At 45.3% G+C, this 19,868-nt stretch overlaps 1 protein-coding gene across 1 annotated transcript; it reads left to right on the top strand.

Moving 5' to 3' along the window:
- The first annotated feature begins 555 nt into the window (after nucleotides 1–555).
- On the top strand, nucleotides 556–15,244 carry PLD4 (phospholipase D family member 4). Its single transcript, XM_010116096.2, has 11 exons — nucleotides 556–663; nucleotides 3,930–4,019; nucleotides 5,670–5,878; nucleotides 6,555–6,738; nucleotides 7,848–7,968; nucleotides 8,330–8,457; nucleotides 8,626–8,826; nucleotides 9,220–9,359; nucleotides 11,909–12,074; nucleotides 13,159–13,255; nucleotides 14,603–15,244. The coding sequence occupies exons 1-11, from the start codon at nucleotides 661–663 to the stop codon at nucleotides 14,806–14,808; spliced, it is 1,545 nt and encodes a 514-aa protein (XP_010114398.1). The 5' UTR covers nucleotides 556–660; the 3' UTR covers nucleotides 14,809–15,244.
- The last annotated feature ends 4,624 nt before the right edge of the window (nucleotides 15,245–19,868 follow it).

The following is a 19,868-nucleotide window of genomic DNA, read 5'->3' as shown; positions in this document are numbered from 1 at the left end:
CTTAGAAGCTGCCTCAAACTCAACACTGCATGTAGCCTCCTCCCTCAGCAATGCCACTGCAAAACCCAAAGGTCGTCTGTTTAAGACAAAAGCTGTGTTGTTTCAAAGGAGGCAGTTTGCTCCCTTATGTTTGTCCAAGGATGACTGGGCAGGAGAGTGCTTGCAAGAGCAACTGGGTAGAGAGGTGGTTTTGGAGGGTTTGCTTACAATGAAGCTTGTGGTGGGTTAAGAGTGAAGCAGTGAGAATGCTGCCGTGCCTGGGATGCAAACTGCACCAAAGCTGAGCAGTCCTTTTAACCAGGGGCTTCTAGTCCTGATCTAGACTCTGATCTTCCACTGCTGAGGGCAGCGGGAACATTCAGCGCAGTTTGAACCAGGTCAGGCACTGACGACAGTTTGGCCGAACAGGTAGAGATCAGGACCTGGAGTCTAAGAACTGCATCGCAACAACTAGGTGCCATCTTGGGACTCATTAACTGTCAGTGCGTGTTGTGAAACTCGGCGTTTAAGAGGAAGTAATCTGCAGCAGGAGGAGGAAAAAAACAGAAGAGCCTGAAACAAATCTGCTGGCAAAAAAGCATGGGTGCTGCCTCTTGTAAGTAGAGTTGGGAGTAACACTGGGCTACAGTAGGACACCCACACAGGAGGAGGTCTTCCAGGATGGTAAGTACGCCTGCCGTCATCCTGAGAGCGCTGGAGGGTGGTCGTGGAGAGATGAGTGCACTTTGTTCACCTGAGGAGCTTCAAACAGCTGCTGGGGAGCATTTTGTATAGTGAAAAATCTCATCCTTGCGTTTGAAATCCAAAATCTGCAACAGTTTGATGCTGATGGAGAAAAGAAGTACCAAGAGTTATTCTGGGGGCAGGGAGAAAACAGCCTTAATGCTATAAACAAGTCTCCTGTGTGCACTCGGCAGATTGTGGTATTAGCTTCTGTTCCAGCCCGTGAAGCAACGCTAAGTAGCGCTTGTATTTATTGCTCTTGGATGAACTTTAGTCACTGAAATTGCCAGCTAGTAAAGCCCTGAAAGCCTAGAGGGAGCCGTAGTTAATTACTGACCAGCTACAATATTATTCTTAAGAATTCTGGTTGAGTCTGTGATGTTTTCTTTCTTTAAAATTAAACTGCATATCTTAGTGCAGTTCTCATGACTTCTGTATGGCAGCTGGGAATCTAACCCGTCGCTGGTCACAAATATTAAGGATGACTTTGAACCAAATGGTAGATGGCTCTATTATGGCACGGATTTGATCAGTTTACTCTCATATTTTAAGAGAAAAGCTGCTTTTTGAAGCCATTTTGTAACTGCTGCTGAAAAAGAGAACCGAAACAAGTTGTTTCTCATAAGCTGCGTCCTTCTGAAGCCGTCCCATGGCCGTAGGAGCACCTGCAGCTGCAGTTCCTTACCCAGGCACTGCTTGGGTCGCCAAATGTATGGCGGGGACCGCTTTAGCTCTGGGGGCCAGAGGGACAAGGCAATGGCTCTCAGGCTCTTGTTCTGTGGTGGGAACCACCTGGGGCAGCCGGGGGCTGCTGGTTACGGGATAGCCCAGCTGGCTGGGACAGCGACAGCCAAAGCAGCGAGCTGTGGAGGGTGGTGACCTGCAGCCTCACTGGGCTCTCCTGGCCTAGGCCAAAGGGCTGCTCCTGCTGTTTTTCAGCTGCCTTTCTCCCCCCCCCCGCCTTTAAAATCCCTTTGCCTCAGTTTCCTACTAAACTCCTTAGCTGCTTCTCTCTTGCTCTCTCCTCCTTTTACTTCCCAGGAAGTTTTCTGGGTTGGTGTTTGACCACTTTCTCTCAAGGTGGGGGAACAACGTGTGTCACACAGCTTTCTCTGCATGTCCTTCTATCTCCCCTCTCTGCCTGGGCTGTATTTTGGGGTGAGACACCACGTCTTTGTTCTGCGCTTTCAGCAGCAACTGGGATCTCAGGGGTGTGTGGGCTTGGTGTTCACCAGGGAATGGCCAGCTGTCCCTGCTGGCAGCAGCTCTGTTTCTCCAGGGCTGGGAGAACAGGTGTTTACCTGCTAGCATTTATAACTATTTCCAGCATAAAAGCTTGCATCCAGATTTGGAGACTGGAAAAGGAAGGGCCAGTGAAAAGCGTGAGTAAAACTGGCCTGGAAAGTAGGGACTGCTGTACTGCATACAGCTGATAACAACAAGAAGCAGACCCTGAAACAGAAACTTAGCATTCATCTCTGCAGCTCTAGCATGTTTTAAGCATGACTGTTCATACTTTTTCTTCCCTCTCTACCTTTCTCATTCTTCCTTGTCTGCTCTTTTACCTTGGATCCTCTCTTTTTGCATCCCTCTCCTCATTCCCCAAGTGTCTGTTTCAGACCCGCCTCCCTTGTCTCCCAAGACATCCTCCACCTCTTTGGTTCAGCCCCACTACTTCTTGTGAATCGGGTCCCACAAGAAGCCTTTGGGGCTTTCGGGAGCTCACAGACGTGTGGCCGTGCTGCATTACTGATGTGGAAGGGCAGGCACCATGAGCCCATCCACTTCAGGTGATAACAGCTGTGAACGTATGGCAAGATGGATAGGACAAGCCTGGCAGGAACCTTCCCACGTAATACTTGCTGGAGCGTGGCTGCCTACAGAGCAACCGCGTATCTGACACCATGACAGCACATTCATCCTCCAGGCTATCAATATCCAGTGGCTCAGGGATAGGAAGCAGTAGTTTGGGGACTGGACAGGTGGTGATATCATCTGGTAGTGCTTTTTGAAATCTACCAGACTCCAGGATGTACTTCTTGCTTCTGAGCACGAGAAACAACAGCTGACTCCTATGGGGTGAATTCACCTCTCCCAGTGCAGGGATGATTCATGTGGGGCATGTGTGAAGTTTTTGGTTCAACCTTTTGAGAAGGCAAAGTACGCAAGCAGCCGACTACCCCTGCCCTACCATCTGCTGTGAGTTTGGGCATATTGTGGTATGTGCTTTTGTGGTTGCCTCTGCTAGTGATAACAAAAGATTGGAGCAATACTGTCTGTGGAGGAAAAGAAGTTAACTTATTTCACAGGGTGATGGTTGCAACGGGAGAAGAGTTCAGATTTCAGCCTGGTCCATATCCCCTTAATAGAGCCCCTTCTGGAAGAGACATCAGCAGGCTGAGGGAGTTGGGGCTGTTCAGCCTGGAGAAGAGGGGGCTCCAAGGAGACTTTATCTGTGGCCTTCCAGTACCTAAAAGGGGCCTACAGGAAAGATGGGGAGAAAGTCTTTAGCAGGCCCTGTTGTGATAGGACAAGACGTAGTGGTTTCAAAATAGAGGCAGGTAGACTCAAACTGGATATAAGGAAAATTTTTTTTACAAAAAATGGTGGTGAAACACTGGCACAGGTTGCCCAGAGAGGTGGTGGATGTCCCATGCCTGGAAACATTCAAGGCCAGGTTGGACGGGGCTCCGAGCAACCTGATCTGGTTGGAGATGTCCCTGCTCCTTCAGGGGGTTTGGACTAGATGGCCTTTAAAGGTCCCTTCCAACCCTTATGATTCTATGATTGAAGACAACTCACATGCAGAGAAAGCGAGCAGGAGCCCAACAGAGTCACGCACACAATGACACTGATGCCCTATGCTGTCACCCATGGCGTCTGCTTCATTATTGCTCGTTGGCGAATGTGTTGGCTTGCGACAGGGCAAAAGTGGGTGTTGGAGGATAACTTGAAGAGGCAGCGATGCAGTTGTTTACACATTAATTACAGCACCAGGGAAAAACTGCAGGGACACGTCTCTCTCTGGTTCACTTCAGAGTCTGTTAACGTTGCTCAGCATCTACAATGCAGTGAGGATGTCGCATGGATCTGTATTAAGTCTCAGAGCGCTGTATCAAGCAATGTCTTTTTAGTCTCTAACTGGCTTTATCCAAATGTTGCCATAAAGCTTTATTTTTCCCCTTGCATACATTTCTGTTTTTCAGATTGTGAAAAAAACAGTAAAAACATCCCTGATGTTTAATGCGTCCTCCAACACGAAATTAAGCGTGAACAATCAAAAAGACGTCAAAACGGTAATTATTGGGATACGCATTTGCTTACAAGAGCTGAGGTTATACTGACATTTCTGAAAAGAAATGATGGATTAAGAGGAAGGATTTTATTGCTCATTTTAGAAATCCATGTAGGTTTTGATCCTCTTTGTAAACAAGTGAGTGACAAGCCCCTCATTGATTTATCCAGTCGGCTGATCAAACCTTGCCGAGAGGGAGCAACGTGGAGCCTAATCCTGCAGCCCTGGCCCAGGACAGTAAACTTTGCTCATGGAAATAGCCTCACTTCCACCATCAGCACAGCATTATGTATTGATTCAGCATGCCTATACCACTTCGACATCACAGCCTGCAGTGTGGTGACAGGCAAGATGTGACTTGATAAAAATAGATCTCTCAGCTTAAAAAACAGAACCTGTGCCATGTTTAAGTCTTGCCAACGTGTTCACAGGATGAAATGCAGAACTGTTAAAAAATCCTGGGATTTTTTTTTGGCTGTTGGTGAGATTGAGAACAAGCCAGAGGGCAAAAATGTGAGTAGACAGTCAGTTTAAGAACACTTTTCTTGTTCAAATCACTGCCTGAAACTGATGGCAGCACTGTAGATCTCGAGAAAAGCAGAGAAAATGAAAATAAGAAACTTTACCCACATAGAAACTGAAATAGATACTTTCAGAGGCAACTGGTGTCTGGGCAATTTTCGTATGTACCATTTTGGGAGCTCACGTTTATAGCTACAGCCTCACCATCACTCCCAGACTTGGTTCTCCTGCCTGGAGGTTCCAAAGCTCTGCTCTGAAGTGCACATTGCCTATCACAGGGTGGCGGATGGTCCCAGCTCCCGAGAATTGCTATCGGGAGCCAAACGTGATAATTGCTGGGGGGACATGGATCTGCACTGGTGGCTGTCTTTTCCTCCTCAATATTGGGCAACATGCAGAGCCAGGTGCTATGCATTCCAGCACATGAGTGGCTGAACTCCAGGTCTGAATATTCCAGAAGGCCAGGCTATTTTTTTTTTTTCATCCTACATTCAGGAAAAAAAAGGAAGTACAGTAAAAGGGAAATGAAACTAACTCACCACACTAGAACGACAAGGAAATACTATTCACTTGCCACATGGACAAATGAAATTTGTGTAGATTCATTTAAATGAGGTTTAAGTTAGAAGACAAGACCAGAACGTGTTCAGAAACCACAAAATGTCCTTCTGTTTCTGACATTTTCAGACCTGTTTTTTCTCCCCTGACTTCATTAATTTCCTCTTTATGGTAGTGCTGGACTTCATCTCACAGCTAATCTTGTGTTGTGGATTTCCTTGTTTTGATTTTGGTAGAAATTTTGCTGAACACCCTTTTATCTTGTGCTAAAATAAACCTAATCAATGTCAAACTAATTGTAAGGTTGGGGAAAAAACAGGTTTTTGATACGTTGGCACAGACAACGTATGTATGGTAAACAAAACTAAAATCACGATTCTCATATAAACCAACCCCTATGCAGCTTGCGGTCCTCACTTTCAGTGACACATCCACGAATGCCATCTGCCAGTAGCTGAAAGCAGAACTACTGATTGTGATTTACTCACCTGCAACAGGTAGTCTACCATTAGCTGGTCTATCAGTGACTTGGTGATCACTTGAATCTTATCTTCTTTGGATTCTGTTCTAGTTTCAAATCTTAGGGACAATTCTGTCACTTGGTCTTGTTGTCCTGATGGCTGCTTACTTCATGAGAGTGGACAGCATAGTTGATCTTGAGGAAGAAGAAGCAGTTGTCAGCATTTACAAAGAGGTGGAGGAAGAGGAAGAACTCTACGGAGATCTCCCAGGAACCACAGTAATTGAGGAGGACACCTATAGGTCTAATGATTCCTGCAGGTAAGCCATGCCCAACCGCACAAGGAGAAATAATCACCAGGTGGAGAAATAGTTACAATGCTGACAATATCAGCATGGCTTCTGTTCGCTTCCCATTGCATAATAAGTGATAAAGTACCACTAATTTGGGAAAAGTGAGGGTGTTGTTTAGGCCTTGGGTCATTAGTAGTTGCCTGTTATGAGGGGCGGTAGGGGCAGTAACACAGCCCCACTCCTGGTCCTGTGCTCATATGTTCAGCGCAGCTCTAGCTGTTCCACCGCCTCCAGCCAGCCTCCTTTTGTGGCAGTGGTGGGAGGCAGCAGGGCCACCAGCAGAAAACCAGCCTCTGCTGAGGCTCCTCTTCTTTCAGAGGCTGGAGGGGGCAGTGGTGTTTGTCCTGGCAGAGGGTGGACAGGGTACCAAAGTGACACCCAGCCTCAGGGGGTTGCTTTTCTCCTTGTCTTTAGGACAGTAAAATTCAAAGCTCAGCACGGCTACTGAGAAGGCATTCTGCTGGATTTGGGAGGACAATGTACATATGTGCTTGGCTGTAAAAACTGGGGATAGAGCTTGTTTTCCAACTCAGCTTGTCTGTGTTTGAGGCTGATGTTCAAAATGGCCAACTGTAGAGCATGACAGGTGCTTGGTTTCCTGCTTCAGTCACAGCCGCTTCACGATATACAATTGCCATTGCAGCTTTGAACTTGTGGAAAATGTTCCTTATGACTTAGCTTTTGAGATAAATAGTACTGCAGCCAAACCCTTGTACCAAGCTTGGAAGAGACTCCTTGATATAGCCCAGGAACAAATTCACGTGGCTTCTTACTATTGGTCTCTTACTGGGAAGGATATCAACGTCAATGATTCATCTTCCAAGCAGGTAGGAGAAAATCAATGACCAGGACATCTATGGTAGTGTGTCTTGTGTACATGTGGTGCAAGGCAGGTGGAAGATTGACTGTGTGCTCTGTATCCCTGAGATGTTGCTTGACTCTTCCTGCAAACCCAGAAAGGTTTTCCATGCTGGTCTGAAGCAGCACACCAACCTTCCTCCTCCAGTCAAGCTGGACTCCATCTGGGCACTGTCTATGTTTCTGCACATTTTTATGCTGTGTTTTAAGAACAAACAGAGGTCCCAATTCTCTCTCCCATCCTGCTGGGGAGGGGGAGTGAGAAACTGCATGGTGACCAGGGCTAAACCACAAGAGGCCACAGCACGGGCTCACCTCGCGGTCATCCGTGCTGTTTACTTGCTTCGGGGCTCTCTTTTGGCCCATGGCAGCTGGCAACCTCTGGGCAATCCTGGGCTAAATCTGGGGGACAGTATGGGCTGGGGACTGTTCTGAAAAGCAGAAGGGACAAGGCCACTCTATTTCAGACAGGTGTGGAGTTTAGCCAAGGAATCATGCTGTTTGCTGATAGACCAGATACTGGCCTGTTTATTACTGTGGGCCGAGCCTCTGCCTCCCTCCTGGTACACCTTCCTCATCGTCCTCATGGGCTCTCTGGGACTGCTCTCCCTCTCCTCCTCCCTAGACGGGTCTGGTGGTGTAAGCTGACTCATTTCCTCCACGTGAGAAGAAGTAAAAGTGCCAAGGGTAGGGCTGAGCCCTGTCTCTGCTAAAGGGACAGCTCAGTTTAGAAGTCTGTTATTTTTAACCTCAGGGAGAAATGACGCAGCGTATCTGCTGAGCATCAGTGACAGCTGATCTTCATTGAGGCATCCACCTTTGTAGTCTAGGATGTCTGTGGTCGTACTTTTAAATACATCTAATAGCATTAAACAATAGGAAATAAACTCTGATTCATACATTGGATCAAAATCTCTGTTCCCTTTTTTCTCTAGCTGAAACACTCTTGAAATTTCTGACCTTCCTTGTGTTTGGGTTCTTCAACGGAAGCACCCATTAGTAACTCTACGCTTGCATGTATCTTACTAAATGTTCTATTAAAAAATAGAAAAAAAATAACAAACGATATACCATGCAGGGTGAAGATATTCTGAAGAGATTTGAGAGATTGCTTGCAGAGAATGTCTCTGTGTATGTTGCAGCAAGTATTCCAACTTTGGCTACAAATTCAACTGACCTCAAGTTTTTAGAGGAAAAAGGTAATTATCTCACTTCAGTGATGCTCTCAGAACTTCAGTGTTGCAAAAAGGCATCTGAGAGAAATTGGTCTCCAAGGCCTATTCTGGCATGGTGCTTGCGTGGGTTCACAGGACAGACAAGCACCAGGTATTCACTAATTCATGATTTCTGTGTATGTTGTCAAGCCCTTCAGGATTTTTCTGAAAGTTCACATTTTGTATATTTTTGCAAGTTATGGTATTCCCAGGAATGAATGCTTGTGAATTTTCATAGTTATTACCAGTTGCAGGTAGTAGACACGTTCTGGCTCTCAGGGGAGCAGCACAGGTTACCCCTCCATGCTGTATCTGAACTCTTTTTGCCCTCTCCTCCTTTCTTCAGGGGCTCATGTGAAAAAGATTGATTTTGGACGTTTAGCAGGAGGAGTGTTGCACAGCAAATTCTGGATTGTAGACATGAAACACATTTATATTGGTAGTGCAAATATGGACTGGAGATCTTTATCTCAGGTAAGCTCTGCTGCTGCATATGCAAAAATCTGGGGGAAAATTCATGTCCTAGCACATAACAGAGAAAAACCATAATGATGTCAAATATTGACTGGGTGGGGAAAACAGCAAAGAAACCCCTGGAAGTGGCTCTTTCTGAGGGTGTGACATAGCCTGCTCTCTTTGCAGGTGAAAGAGTTTGGTGCTGTGATATACAACTGCAGCTGCTTGGCCAAAGACCTCTGGAAAACATTTAGTACTTACTGGGATCTCGGACATGCTAATGCTACCATCCCATTCCCTTGGCCTCTTAATTATTCTACCCACATTAACAAGCATCAGCCTCTGGAAGTAGAATTCAATGGAATGTTGACAAAAGCCTATTTTTCTGTAAGTATGTTTCAAAATAAGATAGACTGTGAACCATGTTTGAGTGTTGGCCAGAAAAGTTTCTTCAGTGGTCCTTGGTTACTTGTGCTCCAGTTGGAAAATAACACATTCAACAGGTTTCTCTGGAGCTACTCAAGGAAAAAGGGTCGACCCAGCTTCGGCTGTCAGGTAGCATGGAGGGGATGGGGTGCAGGTCTTCTTTAATCACCTGTGGGCTCAATATATGGATAAGTATCTGAACAATCAGGATATGGAAGGCATGAGGAATGGTAGTGGTTCACCTCAAATGCTTTGTGCTATTGTAATGAGTACTGAACAGATCTCAGTATAAATTGATCACGATCTGACAGAAAAAGGATGAAATCACTGACCTGCATGTTTGTTTCTTCACAGGCTTCTCCTCCAGCATTTTGTCCAGGAGGTCGCACCCTGGACCTCTTTGCTATAACCAGTACTATCAGTGAGGCGCAGGAATTTGTTTATGTCTCTGTTATGGAGTATTTCCCTACCAGCCGTTTCATTCATCCAGAAAGGTACAATTTTAATCCTGAGCACATTGATTGGCACCCCTATTTAAAGGAAATACCTTCTGCAATGAAAATATTCAGAGTGGAGAGATCTGAGGCTTTGCTCTGCATTCATGATTGCCTTGTAGACTGATGCTGCAGGAAGGACAGTATCCAATACTGCCTGTGTGCTTCGCTAGCGCTTTCGAGCAGCCTCCTCTGTCCTTCACACAGCAAGAAAACTGTGAAGTGCCAGACAAGGGACAGCCAGGTGCAGCTCCCTCCAAAGTACAACAGAGCAGCTTTATGAATAGAGAGAGAACTGGGAACAGCAGAAATATATCTGACATCAGACTTTTCAGAGAAAATATTGCTCTGCTCCTCTCGTCTGCTCCTGTTTGTCTCCTTCTGTTCTTTACTCTTGAAGACTCTTGACTTCAGGCTCTGCTGCTTGTTTGACATACTTGACCCATAGTATTGAGAGTGATTCTTAACTGTCCTTGCCGACCTCTGCTGAAACAGTCTCTAAAGGAAAATTCCAGGCTTTTCTTTTCCTTTTTAAGTAATTCCATCTGAGGACATCCAAGTTCCTGAAGTGTGCTAGGTGCATGCAGCAGCAGCAGCTCTCAAAGAGAAGTTGGTAGCGGCGATGTGAAGTGATCCAATTGTATGTGGTGGACCACTGCCGTGGTCCCAGTGGACTGCCCAAGGTCACAGCAGAATTATGCAGACTCTGCACATCCACTCACATCTGAGTAACACAGAAAGTTAGTCATGGGGCAACTGCTAAGACTTGAAATCCTCTCAGATATGCTTGAATTTGGATGTTGACATCCAACCAAGTGCTCTTAGTATTACCCGCTTGTGACATTTCTGAGTTTTCCAATCATCTAAATAATCTGACTGAGAAAGAGGTTGAAGCAAAATACTTAGGTATGATGTGGCTTGTAAAGAATAGTGTGCGCCCTTGGTTGCCATTCTGCCAGAGTTATACCATGCACCACGTCCTCTGGCACGACTGTGTAAAGCCTCTGTTGTTCAGCTGGGCATGTGCGTGTTAGCAGGAAGGGTGTAGGATAATAAACAGACAGAGATAATTCCACTATACTTGAAATAAAATTTCAAAGACTAGCTTCCACTCGGAGAATACTTTTTATAAATCAAACAGCTTAGAGGATTTTCAGTTTCAATGTTGTACGATTGCATCTCCAGGTTTCTCATCTCCTGCTTTTAGCTAAGAATAGGTTGACAGAAAGTCTCTTTTCTCCCTTAGGAATGAGTGTGTTAATACTCCTCGTTCTTCAGCTGAAGCCTTAATCCACCATTTGTGACATCTAGGGCCTGATCTGATGCAAACAAGAGCTTGAAAGACCTAGGGAGAGCGGCGTGGGGCCTGGGGCTATCTCCACAGCAACCAGCTGTAGTGTAATGAATTGCGGCTGATTAGTTCAGGTTAGGTTCCTCCAGCAGCTGAGGCAGAGGGAACAAAGCTGCTGTCTTAATGCCTGAGCGTTAATCAACTAGAAACCCACATATTTAAAAAATGGAAACCGTTCAAAAATAGCATTTTCAAATAGTATGTTTTTCCAAGTTTTTCAGGATCTACAAGTCAGCCTGAGCCTGAAAGCACATGGCCAGTTTGTTGATGGTGGCAGGATGATGTCTGAGGGAGGATTAGAAAATTCAGGGCTTTGTACATAAGACCAAGAGGAATAAGTTAGGCAAATTAATTCATCATTGCTCACGGGTCTGTGAGCGAGTGCAGGACCTCTCTCTGTATCAGTCCTCCAATCTGTACTAAGGATGCTTGTCATCATCCATGCAGCGCTTTTTAGGATCTACGGAATAGAAGTGCTACATGGGTGTTTGGAGTTATTAGTCCCGGGATGTACATTGTCCAGCTCTTAATGTTGTGCAGTTGGGTGAAGGATGTTAAAAAAAATTGCCCCAAGCTACTGCCAACACAAATATCAGCAAAACAGACAGCCCTGTGTTCACGAGAGCACAGCTGTGTTTGTCACCTCGGGGGCACAGGGCGTACTTTTAAGAGGGCAAGGAGGGATGGGGAAAGATGGAGTCTGTCCACGCTGGCCGATGGCACAAGACCACTGTGGACACTAGAAACAGACTCCAGGGTCCTGAAACAGCCATGTTCTGCAAAATGACTCTTAGCCTTTCCTCTAGGCTCCGCACTGTCCTTTCTATTTCATGCTGTATGATCTGGCTTTACACTGTAGTCGCTATTGTTATTTTTAGTTTCCCAAGGAAATGAGCACGGTGGCACCATGCTGTGTGTGTATCTGTGTACATGTACTTTACTAAGCTTTAAACTTTTTGATTGGTTTCAACCCAGTTTGGCAGAGACTGGAGGTCTCAAAACACACCAGGAAAAGAACTGGCTGGGTAGAAGGCAGAAATCTTATTTATAGCTCCAGTGAAGGCACAAGTGCTTCTCTTACCAGATATCAGAGATCCCATCTGCGCATGGTGTCACAAGTATTCTCAGTTTATTGTCACAGCTTTCTACTGAACTGTTTCAAAAATATCCCTTTTCCCATCCACCTACTTTTCTCTAGGTACTGGCCAGCCATTGACAATGCTCTGAGACGTGCAGCTTTCGACTACAGAGTACAAATCCGGCTCCTGGTCAGCTGCTGGGTCCACTCTGACCCCGCCATGCTCTACTATCTGAGGTCCCTACGTGCTCTCAACAACCCACGTGCCCACATCAGTGTCGACGTGGTATGATAAGAAACCTGATTTTGGAGAGACAGCTTGAGGATACGGGCCCCCTGCTGATTTTGAGTCTAAGCTGCCAGTTGCATGAGCAAGTGTTAGGTTTTAGAGAAGCAGATTGTCCATTGTTGCAGCAACTGTTTTGGGTCCTTGAGAAAATAAAGCCCAAGAGATAACCTCCGAGGAAGCAGCTATTGCAAGCTACTAGTGACACCAAGGGATGTGCCTCGCTGCAGCGCTTGCGACATTATCCAGGCAGTTGCTTTTTCTGAGTACCGTGACAGTAACAGTTTATATGACATCTTAGTGCTCTTCTCATAGACCTTTTCATGTATGGAGTGTCTTAAATGGGTGCAATTACGATCAGTTGTTTTTACAATTTAGAGCTCTGCTGACTGCCTATAGAAACAGACCCATTTTTGAATACTAAATATCACACACAGGCCATAGGCACTAGGCTGGAATGCATCAAGCAGAGTGGGGATGGTGTGGAAGCTCCCAACGTGATGCAGTTACCATGACAGAGAGAAGTCACAGAAGTAAGGAGGAATAGTTTTTACAAAAAAAACCCAAACAAAACAAAACCAACAAAAAAAAAAAAAAAACCCAAACAAACAAAACCAAACTGAAATGTAGATTTTAGTAAGAGTTAACAAAAAAAGTGAGGCATTATTGTTGCCTGTAGCACCCCTCGTGTCTGTGATCAGCCCATTCCAGCACAAAATAAGAGTAGCAATCAGTGGTAAATGAAGATCTATTAAACAGCTGCCTAAAACTGCATTTAATTGTCTGCCCTGTAATGATAATAGCTGTGCTACTAATGGAACATTGTGAAGCAAACATTATCCTTATCTGATCTCAATTGCTTATCCAATTCTATGTATACTGGAAGTACTATTTGTTAGTTTTCTTGGATAAGAGGAAAATACCTTTTTTTTGGTACATTTAATGACAGGGTATATAATATTATCTTCTGTTCTTTCTGTGCTATTCTATTCTTTGAAAATATAGAAAACCTGCATTGTCCAATTACTCAGCCTGTTTCTCACTCTGGTATTTCTATTTATGTTTTCAATTTCTCTCCATACAGAAACTCTTCATTGTTCCAGTTCTGAATCATACGAATATTCCTCATGGGAGAGTGAATCACAACAAATACATGGTCACTGATAAAGTAGCCTATATTGGTACGTATTCCATTATTCCAAACACTTACAGTATCTTCAGATCTGTAGGACTGAGACTGAGATAGGATGGGTTGCAATATCAAAAAAGACCTAATTTTGCCATGTAAAGCAGATAAACATATCAAAGTACATGGCTTTATCAAAATGTCTGCCCTGGGTGAAGAAGTAGAGATGTGGAGGGGAGAGAATAATGTAGGTCAAGTTCAGGAAGAGATTATTTCGTATGATTGTGAGCCATTAAGAACGGAGCACGGCAAGTCTGAGCGCACAGCCTGTGACAAGCACAGTAGGGATTTCACAGACTGGGTGCTCAGAACGATGCAGTGATAGCGGATGCTCTACTATATAACATTATTGTGCTTGAATAAAAAGAAATTGCTGGGAGGAATTAATTCCACGCACTGTTTGTTGAATAGAACTCCAGGAATGGAAATGAGAGAACAGTAATGTCAATTGCTGTTCAATTCCTGAAAGTTAGGATGATGTTTATTTTTCACTCTTTCATTAGGATCCTTCAAAAAAGGGAATGTGAAAGGGCTCTGCCGTTTCAGTCAGCTCATCCCTCAAGCAATGCAAACCAGCAAATAGCCCGATCTTCCAACTGGCTGAGGACTCTCAGCTCCAATTGCTGTTAATAGAATTTGATTCTTACTGAGTTGTCTTTTGAAGACAGACATACAGATAATTTGTTTTAATGCCTAAGCACCTTCTGGAATTAGCAGTAGATAATTCTGGCTAAGGCGAACACCAGAAGAGCTAAGTGATAAAATGTGTATTTTTTCACAGCGTTGGATTTTCTGAATGATGGTGGCTTTGTAAGGAGCCCTACACGATGCCTACAGCTGGGTTCCCAGCTTTGCCTGGTTTAAAAGTGGGCATGGCATGCTGGGCTCAGGACAGCTCCTGAGGGTTTATTGATCAGTTTGTTGGTCCAGCTTCTTCTCTTGTTTTCCTTTAACAAGTAAAGAGAATTAAGCCCATTAGGGTTTTTTTTTTTCTTTAAACACAGAAACCCATATAAAACACTGGCTTTTACCCCCTTTAATACCCAAATGTTGCACTCTATTCCCATATTTATAATGAGTAGATTCGTGCACCTCTGCCACAGGCAGTAAGGAATCAGACTGTTACGAAGCTTCAGGGTTGCAGTTAATATTGACTTCCCGAAACCTGAGGTCTGGAATAAGAAGGAGGTGACCTGATTTTTGCCGCTCCGTTGGTCCTAATGAGATTTGCCGTTGTACAGCAAATCAGCAAAGCCAGGCAATGTGGACTTAACAAGTATGGAGATCAAACAGAACACAGGGAAATGAATGTTTTCTAATTAGCTACTTTTCCATTGCATAGGGACTTCCAATTGGTCAGAAAATTACTTCATTAATACAGCTGGCGTGGGACTAATTATCAAACAGAATTCGACCAACCTGCAAAGACATCAACTGCCTATACAGAAACAATTAAAAAACCTTTTTGAGCGAGATTGGAATTCCAAATACGCAGTGAATCTGGAGGATGTGCAAGGACAGAAAGACTGTAACTGGAAGGGACTCTGAAGTGAATTGAAATATACAATTAAAATAGAAACAAAACCGGTACTTGAATCTTGTTCTCTGTGTAAAACAAGGAGTTTTCTTCTTTATGTCTTTGTCAGAGAAATCACTTCTTCTTGGTGTCCACACTGTTTGATGACAGGAGAAATTCTCATGCTTGAATCTACCTGCAAAACCATTAGTCAGTATGTCACATTTCCTTTTTTGTGTGATTACCTCATCCCAGAGTTAATGAAATGCATACAGTGTTATATGACAAGCTGTCTGATACAAAAGCAAACAGGAAAGGTACAACCAGATCTTAATATATTAGAGATGCAGATCATTATTCCTGTGCTATTTTATCTTAGGATGCTGTACATTTCATCTTTAATGTTCCATTAACATTGTTTGCTTATGTGTATTTAGGCATTTTTTAATAAAGTCCTAGCCTCTTTAAGATTTAAATGATGTAAGTAATCACCTACTGCAATGAGGGCAGATTTTAAAAATCATTTAGGAATTAGAGGTACAGGGAAATACTTGTATTTAATTGTAGAGACTAGTCACCAAAGTAAAACGGCTGGTTTTTAAATCTTGAGGCCAGCTTCCAGCTCAGCTGCCCTGGACCCTTGTGTGTCTGGGGGGGTGTTTGGATGTCTTTGCCTTGGCCTCATGCAGCAAACAGGAAGGGGGGAGCGGGGCGAAGCTGCTGCGTGGGTGCTGGTGTGGCAAAGACATCCCGCCTGTGCTGCGGGCAGTGCCTGGAGAGGCTCCTTGCTCCTTTGGGGCTGTCCTGGTGCTGGGCCTGACCAGCGTTGTGTCTCCGGGCTGCCTTCTCTTCTGCAATCACACAGGGACCATAAACCTGAGCCACCCTAGTGCCTTATGTCCATAACCACCACCACGCAGTGGCTCTGCCCTGGGTGGCTCTCAGAAGTGACTGGAAAGGAAAGCAGGGCATGTGCTCCAGCTGTGGAGAGGCACAAGTGACACTGGGCTGGGACTCTGTGACACTCACCAGTGCCAAGCACTTTTGCCTGACACTGGAGATGGAGTCGCAAAGTGAGCTTTTTGCTCGAGGACTGAAGTACAGAGCAGAGGTGAGAGAGGGCCCAAGGCAAAAGCCCAGAGCAGAAGGGTTGGGCAAACCCAACTGTGCTGTCCCAGCACCCCGTTTCTGAGCTGCAAAAGCACAGCCTACCACTCCAGCCCCAAAAGGCGTGTGGCAGCTCGTGGCTTCACTCCTGTCCTGGCAGGGCCCCATTCAGTTGCGTTTTGGCTTTGAGGCTCTCCCTCTTGCCGCAGACACAGCCCTCAGAGTACAGGCTTCCCCATCATGGTCCAAGCTCCCCATTCTCCAGAGGAAGCGTTCTGATGCTTTTGAATCCCTGCCCTGTGCTGAGAACAGCAAAGGGACCTGCTGTGATCCTCTGTGTGTGGACTGATTTATATCCTTGTGAATATACACAAACCCCCCTACAAACAAGGCTCCTTCCCCATGAGGTCTTTTGGAGATGATCCCAGCCAATTTTCCATTTTTCAGTTTCCAGGCTGCTCCTTAGCTGTCTCTTCCAGACACTTCCAAGATTCCTTGGATTGTTTTATCCATCGTTACAAACCAATGCTTGTTACTATGGCAGATTTTTAAGAAAGACATGTAGTTGCATTTACAGATAACACTGAAATGTTGTGAGTATTCACATGTGTGCAAACAAATTGAGGAAGATGCTGGTGCTTTTAGTGCTCTCCTCCCCTATTTCCTTTCAGGAGACTGTTTAATATTTGGAGATTTCCATTTGTTAATTAAAATTGCTGGCAAAGCAGAGCCTCCCAGCTGGTTTTCACTGGCTCCATTTCATGGGTTCATTGTCCTGTACCAACAAATACATCTGACCACACGCTGTATTAACACTTGCAGGCAAGAACGACACTGGACAGATTTTTCCCAGTGCAATGAGCAGATGTGAATGGTGGGTCATTTTGAAAATGTTTTTGAGAAGTTTCATCTTTAACCAAGAAACCTGATTTCTATAGAGGAGTGGCTCCCCTAGATGGCACTCGAAGCCATGTTTTCACTCTTTTAGGGGGATAGATACTGCAGGAATAAGAAGAAAACTACTCTGTGAGCTCAAATCTGACAGTGCTGGATAAGTTGTCCAGTGGGACAGAGTTTCTGGGCAAGACGAGAGACGTCTTCTGGCAATGCAAGACTCGTGTGTGGTAAGGTTCAGCTTGTAAAGGAAAAATTGATGCTTAGGAGTGGGCTCTTTTATTTTCTTTACTAGCATCGCCTGTGTTGGTTTTCTTCCACATAGGAAGGAGGGGTTTATGATTAAGACAATGAACTTGAGTTTATTTCCCTGGTTTCTTGTGAGACTTTTTAGGCCCCTTTGTAGCTTGATTCTCATTTACTTGTTCTCTGTTACAAAGGTAATATACCAAACATGGGGTAAACTATAACCAGGCTTTGAGTCTCTTAGTATCTTTCTTTTCCATTTATGAAACAGCGTTAATAATAGTCCCGATCCACCCCCCTGTTGCTTGTCTCTTTCATTTAGATTGTGATTTCTTCAAGTTAAGGACTGTACCAAATGTAAGCTGGGGCCTCCAGTAGTATTCATTAACATTTATTTATTATCCTGGATGGATTTTCTAGTTTGGAGCTCAGCTAAATCCTAGTTGCGCGCAGTTCAGATGTTTCTTGGTGTTGCTTTTTTCAGGGCTAAAAATGTTGCTGGTTTGTATTTTGAGTATGGATACTCTCTGATCAGCTCTTCTCACATCCCTGTGTTATGATGGAGTACAACTTAAGGGAACTGGCCCTGCTTTACCCGAGTGGATTTCACGCCCAGCTGCTGCACTGCTCTCCTCGCAGTCTCGTTTCCGAGAGCGCTTGGTTTGGTGCGGTGCCTTGCAGCTGCAGAGCTGCTGACGGCAATGCAGATGACAGCAAGACAGAACCTAGCTGGCTCCATAGGTTTATGAGCTCTGACAGGACTACAAAGTCACCTGGCCTCACACATTAGACACCAGCTTGTTCCAAAAGCTTTAATATTATTGTCGTGGTTTTGTTTAGTAGGGGGGGGCCTAAGGTGGTAGCTTCTGTAGGAAACTGCTAGAAGTCGCTCCCCTTTGTTCAGGGGACTTGGCCAGGCCTAGGGCAGACCCACTGCTGGCCAAGGCCGAGCCGATTGGTAGCAGAATGTCTCGTGATAACGCCTCTGCGATAACGTATTTAAGAATGGGAAAACAGAAAAAAAAAGAGAGGAGAGAAGATGTGAAGAAGCTGAGCGGGGGCAGAGGCGCAGAGGGGGAGGTGCAGGCCTCATGGGCCTTGCAGGCCTCACCCTCTGGCCTCTCGCCAGGCAGCCGACTGGGCCCGACTCGGTCCAGCCCGGCTGCAAGAAGTGGAGAGGAGATGAGAAGTGAATAAGATGTGATGTAAAAAGATCCTGAGAGACATCTACCAGCCTGTTGTGAGGAACGGCTGCAGATGCCAAGGTCAGTTCAGAAGGAGGGGGAGGAGTAATGCGACTCCTGGCCAAGATTCCCCTGCAGCCTGTGGTGACGACCATGGTGGAGCAGGTTGTCCCCCTGCAGCCCATGGAGGTCCACGGAGGAGCAGAGATCCACTTGGAGCCCGTGAAGGACCCCATACCGGGGGAGGTGGATGCCTGAAGGCAGCTGTGGCCCGTGGAGGGCCCGCTGGGACAGCTGTTCTGGAGAGACTGCACCCGTGGAAGAGATGACCCACGCCGGAGCAGTTCCACAAAGGACTGTGGCCTGTGGGAGGGACCCCACGCTGGAGCAGGGGAGGAATGTGAGGAGTTCTTCCCCCGACCATGAAGCAGCGGCGTAAAACAACGTATGATGAACTGACTGCAACCCCCATTCCCTCTTCCCCCCTGTGCCGCTCGGGGGGTGGGGGGGGGAAGGTAGTAGAGATAATGTTAAGCTCGGGAAGAGGGAGGGGTGGGGGGAGGTTATCTTGTTCTCTGTCTCATTATCCTGCTGTTTGTAGTAATAAATTAATAGTTTTCCCCAAGTCGAGTCTGTTTTGCCCGTGACGGTAACTTTAAGGATTTCTCCCTGTCCTTATCTCAAACCTCGAGCCGTTTTTCATTATATTTTCTCTCCCTGTTCTCTCGGAGTGTGGGGGGAGTGAGAGAGAGACTGCGTAGTCTGGTCCGATCGGGGCTGAACTACGACAATTATCTGTTTTCAGTTTTTTCTCCCCATTACCCAGGATTTTCCTTTCCCAGTTGTTCCGGATAAATGATACCCTTGTTGCCTTCATCCAGCTACTGAGAAAATATTTCATCTACCACTTATGCTATATCAATGTACACTTAATTTTTTTGAGAGTCATAAATATCTCCATAATTTCTGGAAGATAGCTCCTCTGTCATGGGCACTGACTCCTGGACCTCTTCTCTCTGCAGCTTCCTGAGGAGGGGAAGTGGAGAGGCAGGTGCCGACCTCTTCTCCTGGTATTCAGTGCCAGGACATATGGGAATGGTTCAAAGCTGCATCACGGGAGGTTCAGACGTGACATTAGGAAATATTTATTTACTGAGAGGGTGTTCAAACACTGAAACAGGCTGCCTAGAGAGGTGGTCGATGGCCCGTGCCTGTCAGCTTTTAAGAGACATTTGGACAATGCCCTTAATAACATGCTTTAGCCTTCGGTCAGCCTTGAAGTGGTCAGCCAGTTGGATGATCACTGCAGGTCACTTCCAACTGAAATATTCTATTCTATTCTATTCTATTCTATTCTATTCTATTCTATTCTATTCTATTCTATTCTATTCTATTCTATTCTATTCCTCTTCATATGTATTACGTCATTCAGGATTAATTTTGGCTGTCTTGCCTTTGGGATATATGAGAGGTCCTACTTAAAATCTAACAACAAAACAGCCAACCAATAGAGATGTATTCATATCTTAACAATACAAGATATTATTGGGGTGTAAGTATCTTTCTTTTTAATGCATTTATACCTTCTTTTGCATGTCAGATCACAGTTCTAGGTTTGTTTGGCTGCAGACTGCACGTAGATGTTTAGCTGAACAGCCCAC

Source organism: Chlamydotis macqueenii, chromosome 5 (genome assembly GCF_036417535.1).
Source record: "Chlamydotis macqueenii isolate bChlMac1 chromosome 5, bChlMac1.mat, whole genome shotgun sequence".
In the NCBI taxonomy this organism is placed as follows: Eukaryota; Metazoa; Chordata; class Aves; order Otidiformes; family Otididae; genus Chlamydotis; species Chlamydotis macqueenii.
Note: the sequence above shows the minus strand (reverse complement) of the source record. Positions and strands in the feature narration are given on the sequence as shown.